At 55.1% G+C, this 16,547-nt stretch overlaps 2 protein-coding genes across 5 annotated transcripts; one reads left to right on the top strand and one right to left on the bottom strand.

The window, feature by feature from the left end:
* Positions 1–7,427: 7,427 nt before the first annotated feature.
* On the bottom strand, positions 7,428–10,573 carry IER2 (immediate early response 2). Its single transcript, XM_011382556.2, has 2 exons — positions 9,368–10,573; positions 7,428–9,326 (listed from the first exon to the last, which is right to left on the bottom strand). The coding sequence occupies exon 2, from the start codon at positions 9,264–9,266 to the stop codon at positions 8,379–8,381; it is 888 nt and encodes a 295-aa protein (XP_011380858.1). The 5' UTR covers positions 9,267–9,326; positions 9,368–10,573; the 3' UTR covers positions 7,428–8,378.
* Positions 10,566–14,817, top strand: STX10 (syntaxin 10). 4 transcript variants are annotated; one of them, XM_023524618.1, is made up of 10 exons: positions 10,566–10,729; positions 11,249–11,324; positions 11,517–11,575; positions 12,334–12,515; positions 12,669–12,742; positions 12,819–12,881; positions 13,843–13,950; positions 14,042–14,148; positions 14,240–14,334; positions 14,425–14,817. In XM_023524618.1, exons 1-10 carry the CDS (start codon positions 10,614–10,616, stop codon positions 14,499–14,501), a joined length of 957 nt encoding a protein of 318 aa, XP_023380386.1. In that variant the 5' UTR covers positions 10,566–10,613; the 3' UTR covers positions 14,502–14,817. The 4 variants fall into 4 exon arrangements, with proteins under 4 accessions (XP_023380386.1, XP_023380385.1, XP_023380387.1 ...); XM_023524617.1 differs by having other exon boundaries at positions 10,570–10,729; positions 12,334–12,503; positions 12,648–12,742; XM_023524619.1 differs by lacking the exons at positions 10,566–10,729; positions 11,249–11,324; positions 11,517–11,575 and adding an exon at positions 11,603–12,084 and having other exon boundaries at positions 12,334–12,503; positions 12,648–12,742; positions 14,042–14,144.
* The last annotated feature ends 1,730 nt before the right edge of the window (positions 14,818–16,547 follow it).

Genomic DNA, 16,547 nt, shown 5'->3' with positions numbered 1-16,547 from the left:
GGGAATACATGGAACACAGTGCTGCGAACTTGAGCCTGCGGGGACAAGGTCCCAGGAGCCCCATTCCCGCCTCATGCTGAGTCTGATTGCTGCAGCCGCTAGGGACTTGGCAGTGAGTAATTGCAGGCTTGCTTCGGCTTTTCTTGTGGCAAGAAGCCAGGATAAGGTTCATTTCTGAAGGGTGGGCCAAAGCAGGGGAGGGAAGGAGGGGGCTTCATGTGGAGGCTGGTTGGTGGTGGGTTGGCCTAGAGCCCAGTGCAGCCTGAGCCCCAGCTGCTGAGTTGAGACCTGGGCCCCTCTGGCCTCTACTATGCCCCTGACTGGGCCAGTAGCCTCTGACGGGCCCTCCCCGCCCTTGGGTCTAAAGGGTGAAGCACTGAACCACTTCCTGTTCCAGACCCAGCCAGGGGGCCCGGCAGCAGCCTTTCCAGTCTAGCAGTTTGATTTTGCTCAGTAAATAATGATCACACACACCCCCCACAAAATTTTGTCTTTATCAAGCTCCTGGGCAGAGCATGTACAAATTGGCCCCTTGGGATATTTTCATCTGTGGAAGGGGGAGAAAAGATGGCAGAGTCCACCCAGCAAGTGGATCTGAAAAAGCTGAAGTGGGGAACCTGGCCGGTGAACCTCATGGGTGCTCAGCTGTAGATTCGAGGAGCGAGAGAGAAAAGGCTGCCCATTGGTGGCAGGGAGACCTGGGCTCTCTCATTTGTGAAGCAGAGACCAGTTACTGGCTATATATAAGCAAAGGTCCACTGGTTTGGACAAAGGTCCCTCCCCAATCCACCTCTTGCACCCAAATCCAGGAGAGCAAGAAAAATAATAGACTTTGCTTTATGAGATAAGCGTTTGTTTCATGCTTCAATTCCTTCACCTGTAAAATGGGGCTAGTGAAAGCACCTGATTTAATTCTGACCCAGGCTTTCAGGGAGAGCTAAATGAATACCATAAACAGCCGTATATACGGCATCTGGCTGTCAGTATCAATACCTGTTGCCTCTTCTTAAAACAGAGTGTCATCTGACCTATCACTCACTGGATGCTGAGTCTCCGGGGGCCCTTGAAGGCTTCTAAGGGCGCTTCTCAGGCTGGCTCTGTCAACAGAGGAGATTTTGCATGCAGCCTCAATTAACATAGCCGCTAATTCCCTATCATGTCTTCCCAGGGAAGCAAAGCGTTACCAAGACTCCCTCTTCACTCCCTCCAGCCCCTTAGGACCGTCCTGTGCTCCTGTCAGGAGCTTGAGAGAACTTCCCAAATTGAGGGAAACTGAAGCCCAGACCAGCCATGGAACTCAGGGGGGCGTGACTCATGGCTAACTGGGCAGGGCAGCTAGGACAGTGTTGGCAGACATAGCTGTGCCTTGCAGTCATTTGGGACACTTGGATACCCTGGCCCGGCCCGGCCTAGCCAGCCCCAGAGACCCTAGGATTTCTCAGAGTTCAGCACAGAGACTTCTCCCCAGAGAGCCACGCCCAGTCCCCTGGCTGCACAACCCTCAGCCTGAGGGGAAAAGAACTAGGCCTTGGGAGGCCAAGGAGGAGGGCAAGGTATGCATCCACACCCGCGTTTTTTAGATTACCACCTGGAACAGAAAAAGATGCTGTGTATTGGCTTGCTTTATCAATCCCCTCGCTCCCCTCACCCCTCACACAGACCGGGCCTAGGAGGTGCTCCCCACAGCTACACCTCCAGGAAACGGTTAACAGGAAGCGCCTGGCGTCCTGCAGCCACAGAAGCCCATTGTTCTTCAGCCGGTCCCCTCCCTCTCATCCTGGAAGACCCGCCGGGGAGCCCCTTCAAAAGGGCCAGGTCCCTGTCGTCTCCAGGCTACAGACCAGACGGTTGGGAGGGAGAGCGCAGGAAAAGGAAACTCGCCCTTCGAGGGCTGGGGCAGGGCTGTCACCGCCGCGTCTCAGGGGGTTTCCGAGGAAAGGGGGGGCTGAGCCCTGCCCGCCCCCCGCGGGGAGGCAGCCCTCATCTGGAAGCCAGAGGGCTTTGATCTTGAGGCTTTAGTTACAGCTTAAAGCTTCTGCCTCCTTCCACCCCATTCGACCCTCCCCACCGCCCCAGCAGCATCTCTGGGTCAGAAAGTTTCACACCCCACCCCTCCTCCATCTGATTTCAGATCTCTCCACCACGTCCTAACCGTTGGCTTCTGATTAGCAGACTGGTGGTGGTGGTGGTGGTTGGGAGCGGGGGTGTGCTTAGGCGGGGCAGTCTGTGTTTGGGGGGAGCAGAGAGGGGAGCTATTGACAATTCCCTAGGAGACCCTGGGGGGCAGGCAGGGTGAAGGCAAGCAGCTGGCAACCAGATGTGGGTGGACAGACTGAGGAGGAAATTAATTGGTGCCAGTCAAGTGGAGGGTGGGGAAGACCCCCCAGGGGGCCCAAGAGCCGCCTAGGTGTGGGAGGGAAGGGGGGTAGGGGGAGAAGTGACTGCTGAGATGATTTCTTAACTGACTGTTGACAATGTGCAGGGCGGGGGTGTTTGGTCTGGGGCGGATGGGCCAGGAGCCTGGAAGGCAGCGAGATTTCTGCTGAGGGGCTCCATGCATAAGGGTCAGGAGGGGAGCCAGGCCTGTGGAGGCCTCAGGCCTGAATGTTCGGGTGGAGAGCCTTAGCCACTGAGCTGTTTTCCTGAACACAAATTTGGCGAGATCTAAGCTCCCCTTAACACAGAGGTGGGTGGTAACTCCTTAGTCTGAGCCTCAGTAAACGTATATAAACGGCCCTCGTGAGAGCAATCTTGGACACATGTGGGGGCGGTCTATGCTTCTTGGACACAGGTGAGGAGCTCTGAGTCCCCTGGACACAGATAGGGAAGGTCTGGGTTCCTCTGAACACAGGCGTGTGGATCTGAGCTCCCACTGGGCACTGCTGTGGGGGTTCTAGGCTCCCCTGAGCACGGATGTGAGGGCTCTGGTTACCCTGGGGAGGCTTCAGCAGTCTCCATCCCAAGCACGGGTAGCATGAGTCTCAAACTCTGGCAATCCCCATTTTCCTTCCGCTTTTTTCTGATTCCCAGTCGACCCTAAACCCCAGACGCCCCCAGCATGGCCTCCACGTCCCCGTCTGGCCGCTGAAACCCCGCCCCCGCGTTAGTTGAGCAGGCTGGGGGTTGGAAGCGTGGCCAAGCACTGAGGGTCCGGGTGGAATCTGGAAGGGACAGATTTGGGGCAGAGGGGCGTGACACACACACCCCCACCACCCCCGCCCCCGACTATACTGGGAGTTCCTGAGAGTTGCTCTGCGCAGCGTGAGGCAGAGGCCCGGGGAAGAGCACGAGGCGGGGCAAATTTGCATGTTCCGCTGCGCCTGTGATTGACACCCGGCTCTCTCCATCCCCCCGCGCCGCGGCTGGTGACCCAACTCAAGGGCCCCGCCCGAGAATTAAATTTCCTGGGGGAGATCAAGTTCTCGCCCCGCCGGGCTGTCAGCTCGCCCAAGGCCAGCGTCTTTCCGCCGCGGGCGGGTACCTCGCCCAGGTTCCTGGAACCGGGTAAACCGGTCTAGGTGCTGCTCCTGGGTTAGTCCAGAGCTGTGGCCCGACCTTTTCCCAGCTCAGTCGAGGCGGAACTGGGACGTCTGTCCCTTGGGCCCCGGCATAGTGCATGGGAGACACGACTAGAACTGTATCCTACTTGCTCTCCTGCAGGGCGAGCCTCTCTGGGCCTGTTTCCCGGTCTGTAAAAAAATGGACGTTAAAAAGACCGACCTCAAAGGAAAATTGCAAAGGCATCGTTCACAAAAACAAGTAAGCACTTGTTAGACTCGTCTCTGGCTTCTTGGAGGCCACAAGCTAGAAAAGGAGAAAAACCCAGAAACAAATATAAAATTGCAGTTGTGATAAATATTACAAAAGAAATGTTCTTGATCTGAGTGTCAATAAATATAGATTTCTTGGACCAAAATGGGAGGAGGGTGGCAGACAGGGAACACTTCCCTGATAATTTTCCGTTAAGCTGAGCTGACTTAAGTAGGTGAATAGGGAAGGGAAAAGCGCTCTAGGAGAGATCACAATATACACAAAGGCCCTGTGCCTGGGAAGACTGTGGAAGTATGAGAAACAAAAAGCAGGTCAGTTTGTCTGGAGGGTGATGTAAGATTAGGCCGGAGGTAGGCTGGGCCCAGATCCAGCAGGACAGTCATAAGAGTTGTCCTTCAGAAGAATTTTCCTAAATCTGGGACAGTGGGCAAAACGATTCAATGTTATTTGAATAACATGGAATGCATCTCTCAGAGTCTCTTCCTTTTCAGCTTTCAGTCCCAGCTAGTCTTTTGACTTAAGGATAGTCTACCTTCTTTGGCAACAGCTTGTCTTTAACCTTGCTGATTTTCCTTTGTAAGTAAGAAAGCTGCCTGGAACCTCACATTGGCTAATGTTTCAGTGGGATCTTATGACAGTACTTCATTTTCATTGTAACTTTTATGAACAGCTACCTTCTAAGTATAGTGAATGATTAACCAGTGGGTTGTTTTAAAAATTAGATAAATAATAATATGTTGTCAGACAGATCTGATAAAATCCTGAACCTCAACTGTCTGAAGTTTGGGAAATTCTATTCTAAGAGCTAGGAGAAGCCACTGATTAAATGATAATAAATATTAAGCGCTTAGCGCTTACTCACCCAAGACAACCTCGTTCATTCATTCAGGCCTGGGCTAGGCATTCATTAGTGGAACTGATATTTGAATGAGGTTTCAGATGCTAAATAGAACATAATAAATCCTTTCAGACGGTGAGCAGGGCTCTAAGGAAGGCTAAGCAGAGTGGCAGAGTGGAGTGCTATTTTAGATCAGGTAGCCAAAGGCTTCCCCAAGCAGGTAACTTTTCAGCAGAAACCTGAAGAAAGTGAGAATGGATTTGTGGGTATCTGGGAGAAGAGCACTGCAGGCAGAAAGAATAGCAAGTGCAAAGGCCCTGAGGCTTGGGCTGGAACATGCTTGGCCTGTTTTGCAAGCAGAAAGGAAACCAGTGTGGGAGGAGCAGAGGGGAGCTGGGAGAATGAAATGATCCAGTTTGTGGTTTATAAGATTGGTGCAGCTGCTGTATAGACTAGATTGTGGGGGTCAAGGGCAGGAAGGAAGACGCTGCCCTAATCTGGGTGAAAGGTGATGAAAGAAGGAGAAAGGTTTGGAGTGGGGTAATTGGTCAACATGACAGTCCCTGTGACTGGATGGAGTGTGAGCAAGAAGAAAAAGAGATTCAATTCAAGGAGGATTCCTCAATGGGAAGGGTGGCAGGAAACCAAGAATTCGTTTTGGGTCCTGTTCTGTTTGGAATACCTTAGACCCCTATAAGGAGACCGGGATGGAGAAATAAATTTGGCAGTTAGCAGAGAGGTGGCATTTAGAGCCCTAAGACTGAATGAGGCTGCCAGGGGCAAATGTAGACAGAGAGGCCCAGGGCTCGAGGTAGGAGTCATTGGTAAGGGCGGAGAAAACCATGAGTGTGGGAGGGAGAGGAGAAAAAAAAAAAAATCAATTCTGTTAAATCACTAGGATTTGGCTAAACTCTGGAGCTGGGAGGGGAGGCAGACCCCTTGTTGACACTGAGCTACGGAGAAGGGAACTGCTTTTCCAACTCTCTAGGTTTAGCACACACTTCCATACGTATAGACTTGTAGTGCTGTATGTATGTTTTTAAATGGCCAGCACTATTGACATCCTGGCCTCTAACAAAAAAATATCAACACTATGTGCCAGGCACTTTTACTAAGCACTTTACACGTACTATCTTGCTTAATCTTCACAATGAACCTAAGAGGTAGGGACTATTATTTCCAAAACTTACAGCCAGGGAAACTGAGGCCCAAAAGAAGTGAAGTAACTTGTCCAAAGTTACACAGGAAGCTGGTTCTTTGGCTTAGAGATTTGTGCTCCTTACCACAACTTCTGCAGCTGGCCTTTGTCACCAAGTGTCATAGTTCTGAGTTGTCTCTGTTGCCTGAGCCTGTAGATCTGTAACCCAGTGCCATATCATGGCCTGAAAATTCCAGGCTCCATCAATGTCGGTTGTTGTGACAAGTTTTTGATTTTGCCTATTCCGATTGGTGAAATGGGGTCTTGGGGAGATATATCTTAAGGGGATGTGTGTAGGGGGTTGCTGGTCTGTCTCCCACCACATCATCTCCAGCCCTCAGCCCCGGTGGCCGGCACCACCGGAAACCCCCAGGCGGCCAGGGCGAGGGCGGGGGTCGGCCAAGTCGCTTCCCGCGGAAGGAAGGGCTCGGCGGTTCCTGCGACAGGATGTGCAGTGAGGCCCCCTCCCCAGCCGCCGGGGACTTCCCTGGGCCCCGCCAAGTTTACAGGGGAGTTGCTCCCACGCGGACGCATTAAGCTACCGCTGGGGGTGTGAGCCTCTAGTCTCCCTCCGTCCCACTGGGGAGTTCTGGGTCAGGCCCCCGAGTGGGTGACGCTAAGTCTCCCACGTTTCTCGGGAATCCGTTGCCGATGGAGGCGAGCTGGTTAGATTCCCCGAGGGGCCCTGAGAAAGGAAGGGTGGGGGTGGGGTGGGGCAGGTGGACCAGGCAGGAGAGAGCATGGAGCGGGTCCGCCCCTCCGCCGCACCCTCCTTCTTCCACCCTCAGGCCCCAGGGTCAGGTCCCTCAGGGTCACCGGAGGCTCGCGGTGGCGGAGCCAGCCATCTGGAGGGGGAGGAGGGTGGGCGCTTTCCCGGCGCCTCCCGCCGCCCTCACTCCCCGCACCTGCGGCTTCTTTGTCCTCCCAACCACCCTTCTCCTTGGCCAGTGCTGGGTAAATTATGAGGAATTTTTCCCCTTGGGGTGGCAAACCTAGAGCTGGGGTGGGGCTAAAGCAAATGGCAAGGGCTCCCACGGCCATTTCTAAACCTACAGGCTCCTCGTGGGGAAGCTGTTTAGAGGCCCATTCCACGGATGAGGAAACCGAGGTTGGTTGCTTATCTCTCTGCCTGAGCCACACAATTACACCGTCAGAGATCGGAACAGGGCAGAAAGATCGCTCCAAAGCTCACGTGCTCAGCTCCCCCGGGGGCCGTGGAACCCCAGCCAGAGATGGTTCAATTGGTCAAGTGCAATGGGGGAGAGACTTGCCATCGTTCAAGTCTCCCAAGGAGGCGTGGTTCCCCAACTACATTTGGGGAACTGTCCTCAGCAGTAGACGCCAAACGTCTGAACTCGGAAAACCCTCTTCTCCTGCCGGACTTGTTGGGGGAACTTCTACGGGATCCCCAAATGGGGGGGGCTCAATAAGGAGTCGGAGCGCCGGGTCACCCAACACAGAAGCGATTGAGCTGAGAAAAGGGGATCCAGCCCCCTCCCGCCCACTCTGCCCACGTGGGAACCGGTCAGACTGGTTTCTGGGGCCCTTGAAAGCTGCCACCAGAGCCTGACCCCTTAACCCTGCCCCTCCCCCACCAAGGAAGAATACTAGACAGCAGACTTCTTATTCAAATGGTCTTTATTTTCCTTATCTGGCGTCTCTAGCAAAAGGCCAGATTGACAGAGTTAAACAATCCACCAGAGTAAATAGACTCTCAGAACGCCCTGGCCAGAATCTCCCTCTCCCTCTCCCTAAACTAGCGCAGTCCACCAGCAACTGGTCCAATCTTGGCCTTACAGCTCTCTGAACACCTCCTTTCCACCATTTTTGTGATTCAAACAAAGATCTCCTGGCTTGTGTCTGAGGGAGAGTCACGCTAGAAATAGTGAACATATCCCCACTTCGAACGCACCAAATGAAAACAATTTCAACCTGAAATCAGATCAGCTTCCTCCACCCAAAGGCGTAGGGGCGCAGCACACGGGGGCGAAGTGACTCAAGCCTCCCTCCTCCCATTCCCCACGGCGATCCACACCCCAGGCCCTCCTCCCAGGCCCCACGCCCACGTAAGGCAACAGGAAGCTCCCCACGTCTGTCCCATGACGCAATGATGACCGCTTGCATAAGTGTGTCACTGGAGGGGGGAAGAAGAGTGCCTGGAATGCTCGGAGTTGGGAATGCGAACATTAACTACTGAAAAACCTTGAAAGGGTAGCACAGCCCCCAGTAAAAAATAAAGTCCGACCCTGAGGAGTTTCAAGAACCAAGCCTCCCTCTCCCAGTCCCAGGAGACGGAAAGGCCACGTCCCCGTCGGTTAAGACAGCACCTGTGGGCACGGCAGGTCTCGGCGGAAGGCGCCCGCGCCCCCGGCTCCTTGACGCCGCCGCTGCACACGGGCGGCGACAGCTCCCCGGGGGCAGAGTCCGTCTTCGGGCCTCTCAGCAGCCCGGGCGGCAGCTCCTCTCCGGTTTCCGCGGGCGATACCGCCGGGTGGACTGACCTCGGGTCTGCGTACTCCAGCCAACGGTTCGGCCAGCGCTCTGGGCTCCAGCAGCGCCGCTCGGGGGCCCTCAGAAAGCCACCACGGCCCGCACGAGAACGTTTAACATGCTGTCCGCCGGGCGGCACACGGGCTTTGCCTCGCACGCCGGTGGCGGCACTGTAGGGGGGCTGGCGGGGCTGTAGTTTAGGAGGCCGGAGAATCGCCTCTGTAGGACGCGCGCCAGGTTTGGGAAGGCGCCCTCCGCTTGCGCGGGAGAGGGCTGCAGGCGATCGGGGACCTCCGAAGACGCCCCTTCTCCCGCCTGTTCCTCTTCTAGACGGGCTTTCTTGCTCGGAACCAGTCCGGCGTCCCCGCAGTCGCTCAGGCTGCTGCTCCGCCGCTTGCGGCTGACTTTGGCCGGGCGCGGGGCACAGCGAGCAGGGATTTCCTCGGCTCTTGGCGCCTCCTGCGTGTCCATGGGCTCCGGGCAGAGCTGCTCACCGCCGGAGGTCGCTGACTCGGCTGCGGTTTGTGCTCCCCGCGGCGGGTGCAGGCGCGGGTCAGAGCAGCGAGTGGGCGGTGAGGGCACCTCGGGCTGCTCGTGAGCTTCCACTTTTGCTGAAAGGTACAGTTCCCGGGCGCTGCGCATGACCAGCGACAATTGCAGACTCCGGTGTAGCCGAAGGCCCCCGCGCTGCATGCGCGAATGGTACATCTTCCACACTGATAGGGTCATGATGCGTTGCGCCTCCTTCTGCACTTCCATGGCGACTCGACGGCGAGGGCGGTGGGGATTCCCCGTCTGGGCAGGACGGGCAGCAGGTGCACTCCGGACAACGAGCTCACTCACGCCTCTCTCTACGAATGACCTACGCCGTAACCCTGCTAGGACGCTATGCTCAGGCGTCCGCCACCCGGGCTCTTTTGTATCCGGAGTAACGTCACGGAGACGCCCCGCCCAATCAGAGCGTCGCATCCGGGCTTTCCACGGCGCCTAGGCCAAAGAAGCCTTAAAGCGACAGGGTGAAATTGACCCAGTGGAGAAAAGGGACGTGAACCTTAAAGAAGAGCGTTCCCCAGTCCACGCTGAGATCTTAGGGTGGTCTCCTTTCTCGGCCCCACCCCGCAATGCCCCCACGCGCAGGCCCAGGGGAGGAGGGCCGCGGATGAGACTAGGGGCCCACCCACGGGCTAGATAGAGTTCGCAAGCCCCAGCAGGTCGTAGGCGGCTAATTTCGCACCCAGAAAGACCCGGGTTCGAACCAGTACATCCCCCGTGGGCACAGTTTCTGGCGGCTCATTAGTATTTTTTTAAAATTAACAACTATCTTAACACTTGTTAAGAGGTTACTACGTGCCAGGTGCTGTTAAAGGCTTTCCTTTTATAAATCTCATTGATCCCTCACCTCCACTCCGCGGAGGGTACTGTTATACCTGATTTCTTCATGTGGGGAAACCGAGGCAGATTCGTCCAGTATTTGCTAGAGGAATAAATGAGCCATTGCAGTGAAAGAGAGTCACTGGGGCCTCCTCTCTAGCTTACACCAGCCCTCCTCACTCCCCTATACGGTAAGGAGGGGGGCAGCGCTGGCTGGCTCCAGGGTAGAGCTACGAGTGGCGGATGTCTGTAGACAGGAGCACAGCCCGGGCTGCCGTCTCTACTCTCCGCACTGAGCATCCTCCCAGTTTACTTCAGTACAAGCTCCTCAGCTTGGCACTTGCGAGGCAGAAAACCCGACCGCAGGACAGTCCGGGTGGACACACGGCTGCCACGCCCGGAAACACGCGGGCGCGCTCCGCTTCTGCACCCCGAGAGGGACGGTTGGGGTAGGAGCTGGAAACTGAGCAACGCAAAGAGCAGATAGAATAATTGGACCCACCCCCCGTTACACGCTATTGCTCCCAGAAAACCTATTTCCAGTACCCCCCAAAAAAGATGCAAAATTGAATGGCTCCATTCATTCGCGGCGCGGGCCCTTTGAGGGGAGGCTCCGCCCACAGAACTGGCTCGCGGAGCCTTCCCGCCACTCGGTCTGCGCAACACCTAGCACTAAATTTGGATGTAATGACGTCGAGCAGGCGCAGGAGCCGCTTCCGGCTTCCCATATAAGGACGGAGTTGGGATCTCCATACAGGGTAGTAGCAGGCTTTTTCCGGTCAGGCAGGGGTGGGGCCTTGGCCCCCCCCCCAAGACCTGCCCCCTTCCCTCTCCCTCTTCCGGCTGCTTGGGCTGGCCAGAGCCCCCGGCTTCCGGACCGGCGACCAGCTGGGTAGGCGGGTAGAGGAAGGTTTCGCTTCCTTCCTGGGAGGCCAAGAGAGCGTGATGCCCCTCCGGGAATGCCCCCACCCGCCGGCTGGTGGGGGCGACCTCGGGGCCTTCACTGACGCCACGTCCAAGAGACCTTACACAAAGACCTCGCCAGCACTAGGGGCGACTCGGTGAGGACCCCCTTCATCCCTGTCTCCTCACTGTTATTTCTCCCTACAAAGTCCCCTCAGATATTCCTGCTCCTCCCAAAATTAATCCTCTCATGCACCCTTGGCGGACGCTCAGGTCCTACCCGCCCTCACATGGGAACTTAACAGTTGTTCCCCCCTGAAAGACCTCTCCAAAAACTGTCCCCATTCACCAATTCTTTCTGTCACGTACTGTGGCGAATGCTGAGAACATCCCCATCCCCCTCCCGCACCATGGAGACTCCACGATGACACCCCCTGCCCAGGTGCCATCTCTGAGACCCCACACAGCGACTATGACACATACAAGGGCAACCCTCCGATGACTTCTTCAGGCATCTCGCCCACCCTCCAGAGGGAGTTTAGGACCTCACTCAGGCAATAGCCTCACTCCCTGCACCGCGCCCCCAAAAAGTGCTTTCCTGAAGACTGCAAATAGAACGCCCCTGTATGACAGACCCTATGAGCTCTTCTCCCAAACATTTCTGGTCTCTCCCCCAGACGGAGAGGACTCCACTGGAGACGCTCCTCTGAGCCACCACCATACCTCCTTCCGCGGTCCCCCGGCTCGGACCCAGTAAGACCCCACCCCCGAGAAGCATCTTCAAGGCCCCCACTACCGGTCACCCTGCTCCAGGGAGGCCTCGAGGCGCCCCTCCTCCGCGAGGAAAAAGAGGAGGGGAGAGTCCACAGAATGCCCGCGCCTCACCCCGCCCTGCGGGAAAATAGAGACGACCACCTCTTCCCCGACCCCTTTCCAAACCTGCAGCTCCCGACCCGACCCTGGATTAGGCGATCTCCCAGGACAGGATTCGGGTGCAAGCTCAGGTAGTCGGTTGAGAGGATCTACAGATCGAACGAGCCCCTTCCCCAGCCACAATCTCATTTGATTTCAGGGAGACTATTACAGTTACATTGCCCAGAAGGGAAACCGAGGTTGCGCAGCAACAATCCGAGAGGCTGGGTCTCGAACCCACAGATTGCGAGCTCCCACGCGAACTAGGAAGCTGCCAGACAGAACTAGGGCATTGCGGAGGGAAGCAAAGTGTGCAGAAGCGCAGGGGCGGGGCGTGAGCACAGGAAGCGGTCTCTGCCCACAACCAAGATGGCCGCAGAGAGGGCGGAAGTTCCGCACTTCCGGCCTCTGAGGCTTCTCTTTCTCCCCTGGCTGTCTGGCTCTCCATGGTGGCATGGGTCACGTGACGGGGGCGGGGTTGGCGGCGCGTTCTTCCCCGCCCGGAGGGAACCAGCTAGCAGGCCGAGAGGGGAGGGGGCACGGCCTCCGGCGGGGCGGGGGCTGACATGTCTCTCGAAGACCCGTTTTTTGTAGTCCGAGGGTGAGTGACAGCGATGGGGGAGACCAGAGGGTGCTCGGGCCCCTGCCAGCCCTTGCCTGGGTACGGGCCGCAGCGTGTTAGGCGGTCTGGGCTCTGCCGTCGGGGTGCGCGGGTCGGGATCGCCGGGTGGTCGAGTGCGAGGGGTACGCAGGGAGATGTAGGAGGTCTCTACCCCCACACTCGTTTTGGGGTGCGGCGGACGGGAGGCCCGCCTTCTCCCAGTTGCGCCCGCTGTGTCCCTGCCTGCAGCGAGGTGCAGAAGGCAGTGAACACTGCCCGCGGGCTGTACCAGCGCTGGTGTGAGCTCCTGCAGGAGGGCGCCTCAGTCGGACGCGAGGAGCTGGACTGGACGACCAATGAGCTGCGGAATGGCCTGCGCAGCATCGAGTGGGACCTTGAGGACCTGGAGGAGACCATCGATATCCTGGAGGGTTGGAGGGCGGCCTAGGAGAGCCCATTGCGGTGGCAGGGGGAGCTGGGAGGCTGAACGCCAGGGAGGGGTTGAAGGCTTTGAGGCAGAGGAGGGGGTTGTGTCTGGCCTTGACTCTTGACTCGCGGCCTACGCATTGTGGAATCTAATCCAGGCAAGTTCAAGCTCCCAGCTGGGGACCTGCAGGAGAGAAAAGTGTTCGTGGAGCGGATGCGGGAGGCAGTCCAGGTGAGAGGAGGTTCCAATGGGGGGAAGGTGGGGAGTTGAGGGTGTCTTTACTCTCTGATGTTGTCCTCACCCCCAGGAAATGAAGGACCATATGGTCAGCCCAGCAGCTATAGCCTTCATGGAGAGAAATAATAGAGAGGTAAGACATCCTGAGCCAACATCTTCACTTGATCTTTCAGGGTGACCCTCTCCTTTGAAAGCAAGCCTCACTTTTGTGGGTGCGTTTGCCTGTTTTTTGGAAATGTGTGTACATCTGTCCCTTCTGTGTCAAAGCTCATCTTTTCTGTGTTCTGTCTACCTTCCTGCTTTCTGGGTGTGAACACCTGAGCCCTCATTGTGTATATATTCCCTTCTGCCTTCTCCTGGGGGAATTCTATACTGATTTCCCTGGGGTGGGTGGATAGTGTCTGTATATTTATCCCCTTTCTTTGCTCTGTGTGTTACTGTTTCCAGCAAAAGTGCCTGTCTGTTTTCTCTGCGTGTATGCACTTGACCCATCTGAGTGTGTGAACTTGGCTTCTGAGTGTATCCATCCTGTCTGCCTTGTACATGCACACCGTTTCCCTCTGTATGTGTGCTTACCTGTGTGTGTGCCTGCTCATGACTTTTGTGGGCACACTGTTGCCTGTCTGTAAACCTTTCCCCTCTGTGTCGTATGTCCATCCTTTGAGTGTTGTGAAACCACCGGCCTCTCCCCATCCTGTCATAAGCCCGCATGGGGTCTAGGAGGGTGCAGGGGCTGAGTCCTGTAGCAGTACTGCCTTCCAGGTATGCCACCTTGGGGATTAAAGTCCAAGTTCTTAAATATACCTGTTTACATGGTAACAAGTATTCTCCATGGATTAATTCATTTTCTCATGCCAGTCTCAGGTGTTATAAATCTCCCCATTTTACAGATGAGGAAACCGTTGCGTAGGGAGGTCAAGTGATGTGGCCTTAGGGGTCACCTTGCTAGTAAGTAGTGGGTCTGGGGAGTCCAGGCCTTTCCACTTCAGAGACACCTTTACTGACTAACCACTATCTAGATTTGTCACAAACCTGTGTCTGGCTCTGTGGTGCATGGGCGTCCCTGCCTGAGCCTGTGGTCTCTGCCTCCCCAGATGCTGATGGGTAAGCCAGCTGCCCAGAAGACATCCAGCGACCTGCTGGATGCCAGCGTGGTTTCGGCCACCTCTCGCTACATTGAAGAACAGCAGGCCACACAGCAGGTTTGTGTGGGTGGTCAGGGGCTGTGGGCTAAAGAAGCCTGTGGACGGCTGGATTCCCTGCCGACAGCAATTCCCTGCCTCCAATCTGTAGCTGATCATGGACCAACAAGATCAACAGCTGGAAATGGTGTCTGGGAGCATCCGGGTTTTGAAACACATGTCTGGCCGCGTTGGGGAGGAGCTGGATGAGCAGGGCATGTGAGGCTGGGACCCCTGGGGTGGGCTGGGAGCCCGAGGTTGAGTGCACAGGGGGACCCTTTGGGGATTGATGCCATCCTGGTCTTGGCAGCATGCTGGATGCCTTTGCTCATGAGATGGACCATACTCAGTCTCGGATGGATGGTGTCCTCAGGAAGATGGCCAAAGTATCCCACATGACGAGTGGTGAGTCCCCTGGGAGAGGAAATTTGGGTGGTGGGTGGTGGGTGGTGCCGCTGCCTCCTCCCCCATGACTTCTGACCCTCTCACCCCTAGACCGCCGACAGTGGTGTGCCATTGTGGTGCTGCTGGCAGTGCTTCTTCTGGTTCTCATCCTGCTCTTCTCTCTCTGACCCTGGCCCTCCCGGGGTGGGGGGTGCTGATCCCTCAAGCTGGGGGAGCTGGTAGGGCCCCGCTCCCTGGGAGGAGGGGCTCATACCTGGGGAGTGTTTCTAAGGCATTCATCCAGAGCCAGGGGGACCCTCAGGGCCCCGGGCCAGAGCCTCTGCCACTGGTCTTGTTTCAAGTGCACTTAGGGGGTAGTGGAGGTAGGGGGACCTCAGACACACCCTACCCTATTTCTATTTCCGGTGCCCCAAAGCCATTTATTCGCTCCTGTGCCTTCTATATATGCCAACTTGGAAATAAAATCCCAGCCTTTTTTATACATATTTGTATCATGCGGTGTGTTGACTTGAAATTTTTGGGTGCCCTTGAGTGAGAACTCTAATTCCAAGACCCGTTTGCAGGGACTATGGCCCAGTTGTGTGTTTGTACGTGTGTGTGCATGTTAGAGATTTTAGTGGTCAATACTGGGTGCAGAAAAGACGATTGTTTTTTTCCTTGGTTTTCCTGATGAATTTCATTACCATTGAAAATTCCAAACCCTGATACTTTCTTGAGCTTTTGAAGTTCAGCCTAATAATCATTGTCTCCTGTTCTCTGCCCAAGGTAGGTAAATGCTAGTCATGGGGCTGAGCGGTCACTTCTGAGGGGCCTCTGAGTAACACTGGGCTCCACTGCACACCTGGTCACTTATTCCCTCTGTGATGCATCACTCTTAACAAGCAGCATTTGTAAACTTAGAGGCTTTGCCGTAAGAGCCTTCCTGAGTACCAAACGATTCCTGTAAGCTGGGTAAACTTGTGCCCTGAACCTTGCATATCATTTTAGATGTTTTTGTCCCACACATTAGGTATTAGGCATGGGAACCACACATCTCACTCACTCATGTACATGTAGCCATTTGTGTTACTGCCTGCAGTGATTTGTGAAAATCTTAAAAGAGCCAAATATGCAGATTCCTTTTTTTTTTTTTTTAATGTGAAACCACTAGCTATGGTGCTGGGTTCTCTTGACCTGTTCTATGCTTACATAGTTCTAAGTTTTCCGAGGTTTAAGGATGAGCTTCTGGGAGTTGATGGGGCAGTCACCTCTGGATTTTTTTGGCAATGCTGTTGGCCCTCAAAACCCCTACTTTCTAGCCCCCAAAGTTGGACTTCAGGACTCCAAAGGGGCTGCTGGTCTTATCAAAACATACCAGAGTTGGCCTGTACATTGCAGTACAGTTGACCCTCGAACAACACCTGTTTGAATTGTGCACGTCCATTTATATGGGAATTTTTTTCAATACTGTCAATCTTTCTCTTAAAACTTTAACATTCTTTTCTCTAGTTAAAGAATACAACATATGGTACACATAACATACAAAACATGTTCATCAACTTTCAGTAAGGCTTCCAGTCAACAGTAGGCTATTTTAGTAGTTTTTGAGTTGAAAGTTATATGCGGATTTTCAAGTACTCAGGTAACCTGTGTTGTTCAAAGGTCAGCCATATCAGTCATCCCTGTGGACATCTGGAGCTCCACTAAGTCATTATGGGGTGGAAAGACCTGGTCCAGGTTAGAGATATACCTCCTAGCCTACCTCCCAGCAAAGATCTTTTGTTGACTGGATGGGATCCCTCAGATAGGTAAATAACCTTCCCATGCTGCTTGAAACATCTCAATCAGTGGGGCCCTGTCCATGTCTTTTCCTATTTGATAGAAACTTTTAGGTGTGGGGGTGTGTTCAGGATGTTACTGGGGGTGGGGATGTCAGACTACAGAAGGGCGAGTAAATAGGTCATGCAACCCATTTGATGAAGCCACTGCCCTTCTAGCTTTGGATGGTGCTTGGGCACCCATGAGACACCCAAGCGTTTAGGGCTCATGGGTGCAGAAGAGCCTTGGAGGGCGCTGTGTCTGTACATACTGGGGTAGCGAGATAGGTGTTATAGCTGGAAGCTGTTAGTGGCCTGGGTCTGCACCTTGGTGTCCCCATCTGAAAACACAGTCCCTTCCCTCACATAGATGTTCCGAGATGTGACATTTGGTATGGCTGCTCCTAAGCTCACAGA

Source organism: Pteropus vampyrus, unplaced genomic scaffold, assembly GCF_000151845.1.
Source record: "Pteropus vampyrus isolate Shadow unplaced genomic scaffold, Pvam_2.0 Scaffold482, whole genome shotgun sequence".
Lineage (NCBI taxonomy): Eukaryota > Metazoa > Chordata > Mammalia > Chiroptera > Pteropodidae > Pteropus > Pteropus vampyrus.
The sequence above is the reverse complement of the archived record's forward strand: the minus strand, read 5'-3'. Positions and strand labels throughout refer to the sequence as shown.

Coding starts and splice junctions, on each gene's coding strand:
- IER2 (XM_011382556.2), bottom strand. CDS start 9,266: ATGCGACGCTCTGATTGGGCGGGGCGTCTCCGTGACGTTACTCCGGAT.
- STX10 (XM_023524617.1), top strand. CDS start 10,614: ATGCCCCTCCGGGAATGCCCCCACCCGCCGGCTGGTGGGGGCGACCTC. Junction 12,504..12,647: donor GGACCTGGAGGAGACCATCG/ATATCCTGGAGG, acceptor CTCGCGGCCTAC/GCATTGTGGAATCTAATCCA. Junction 14,149..14,239: donor GAGCTGGATGAGCAGGGCAT/GTGAGGCTGGGA, acceptor TGGTCTTGGCAG/CATGCTGGATGCCTTTGCTC.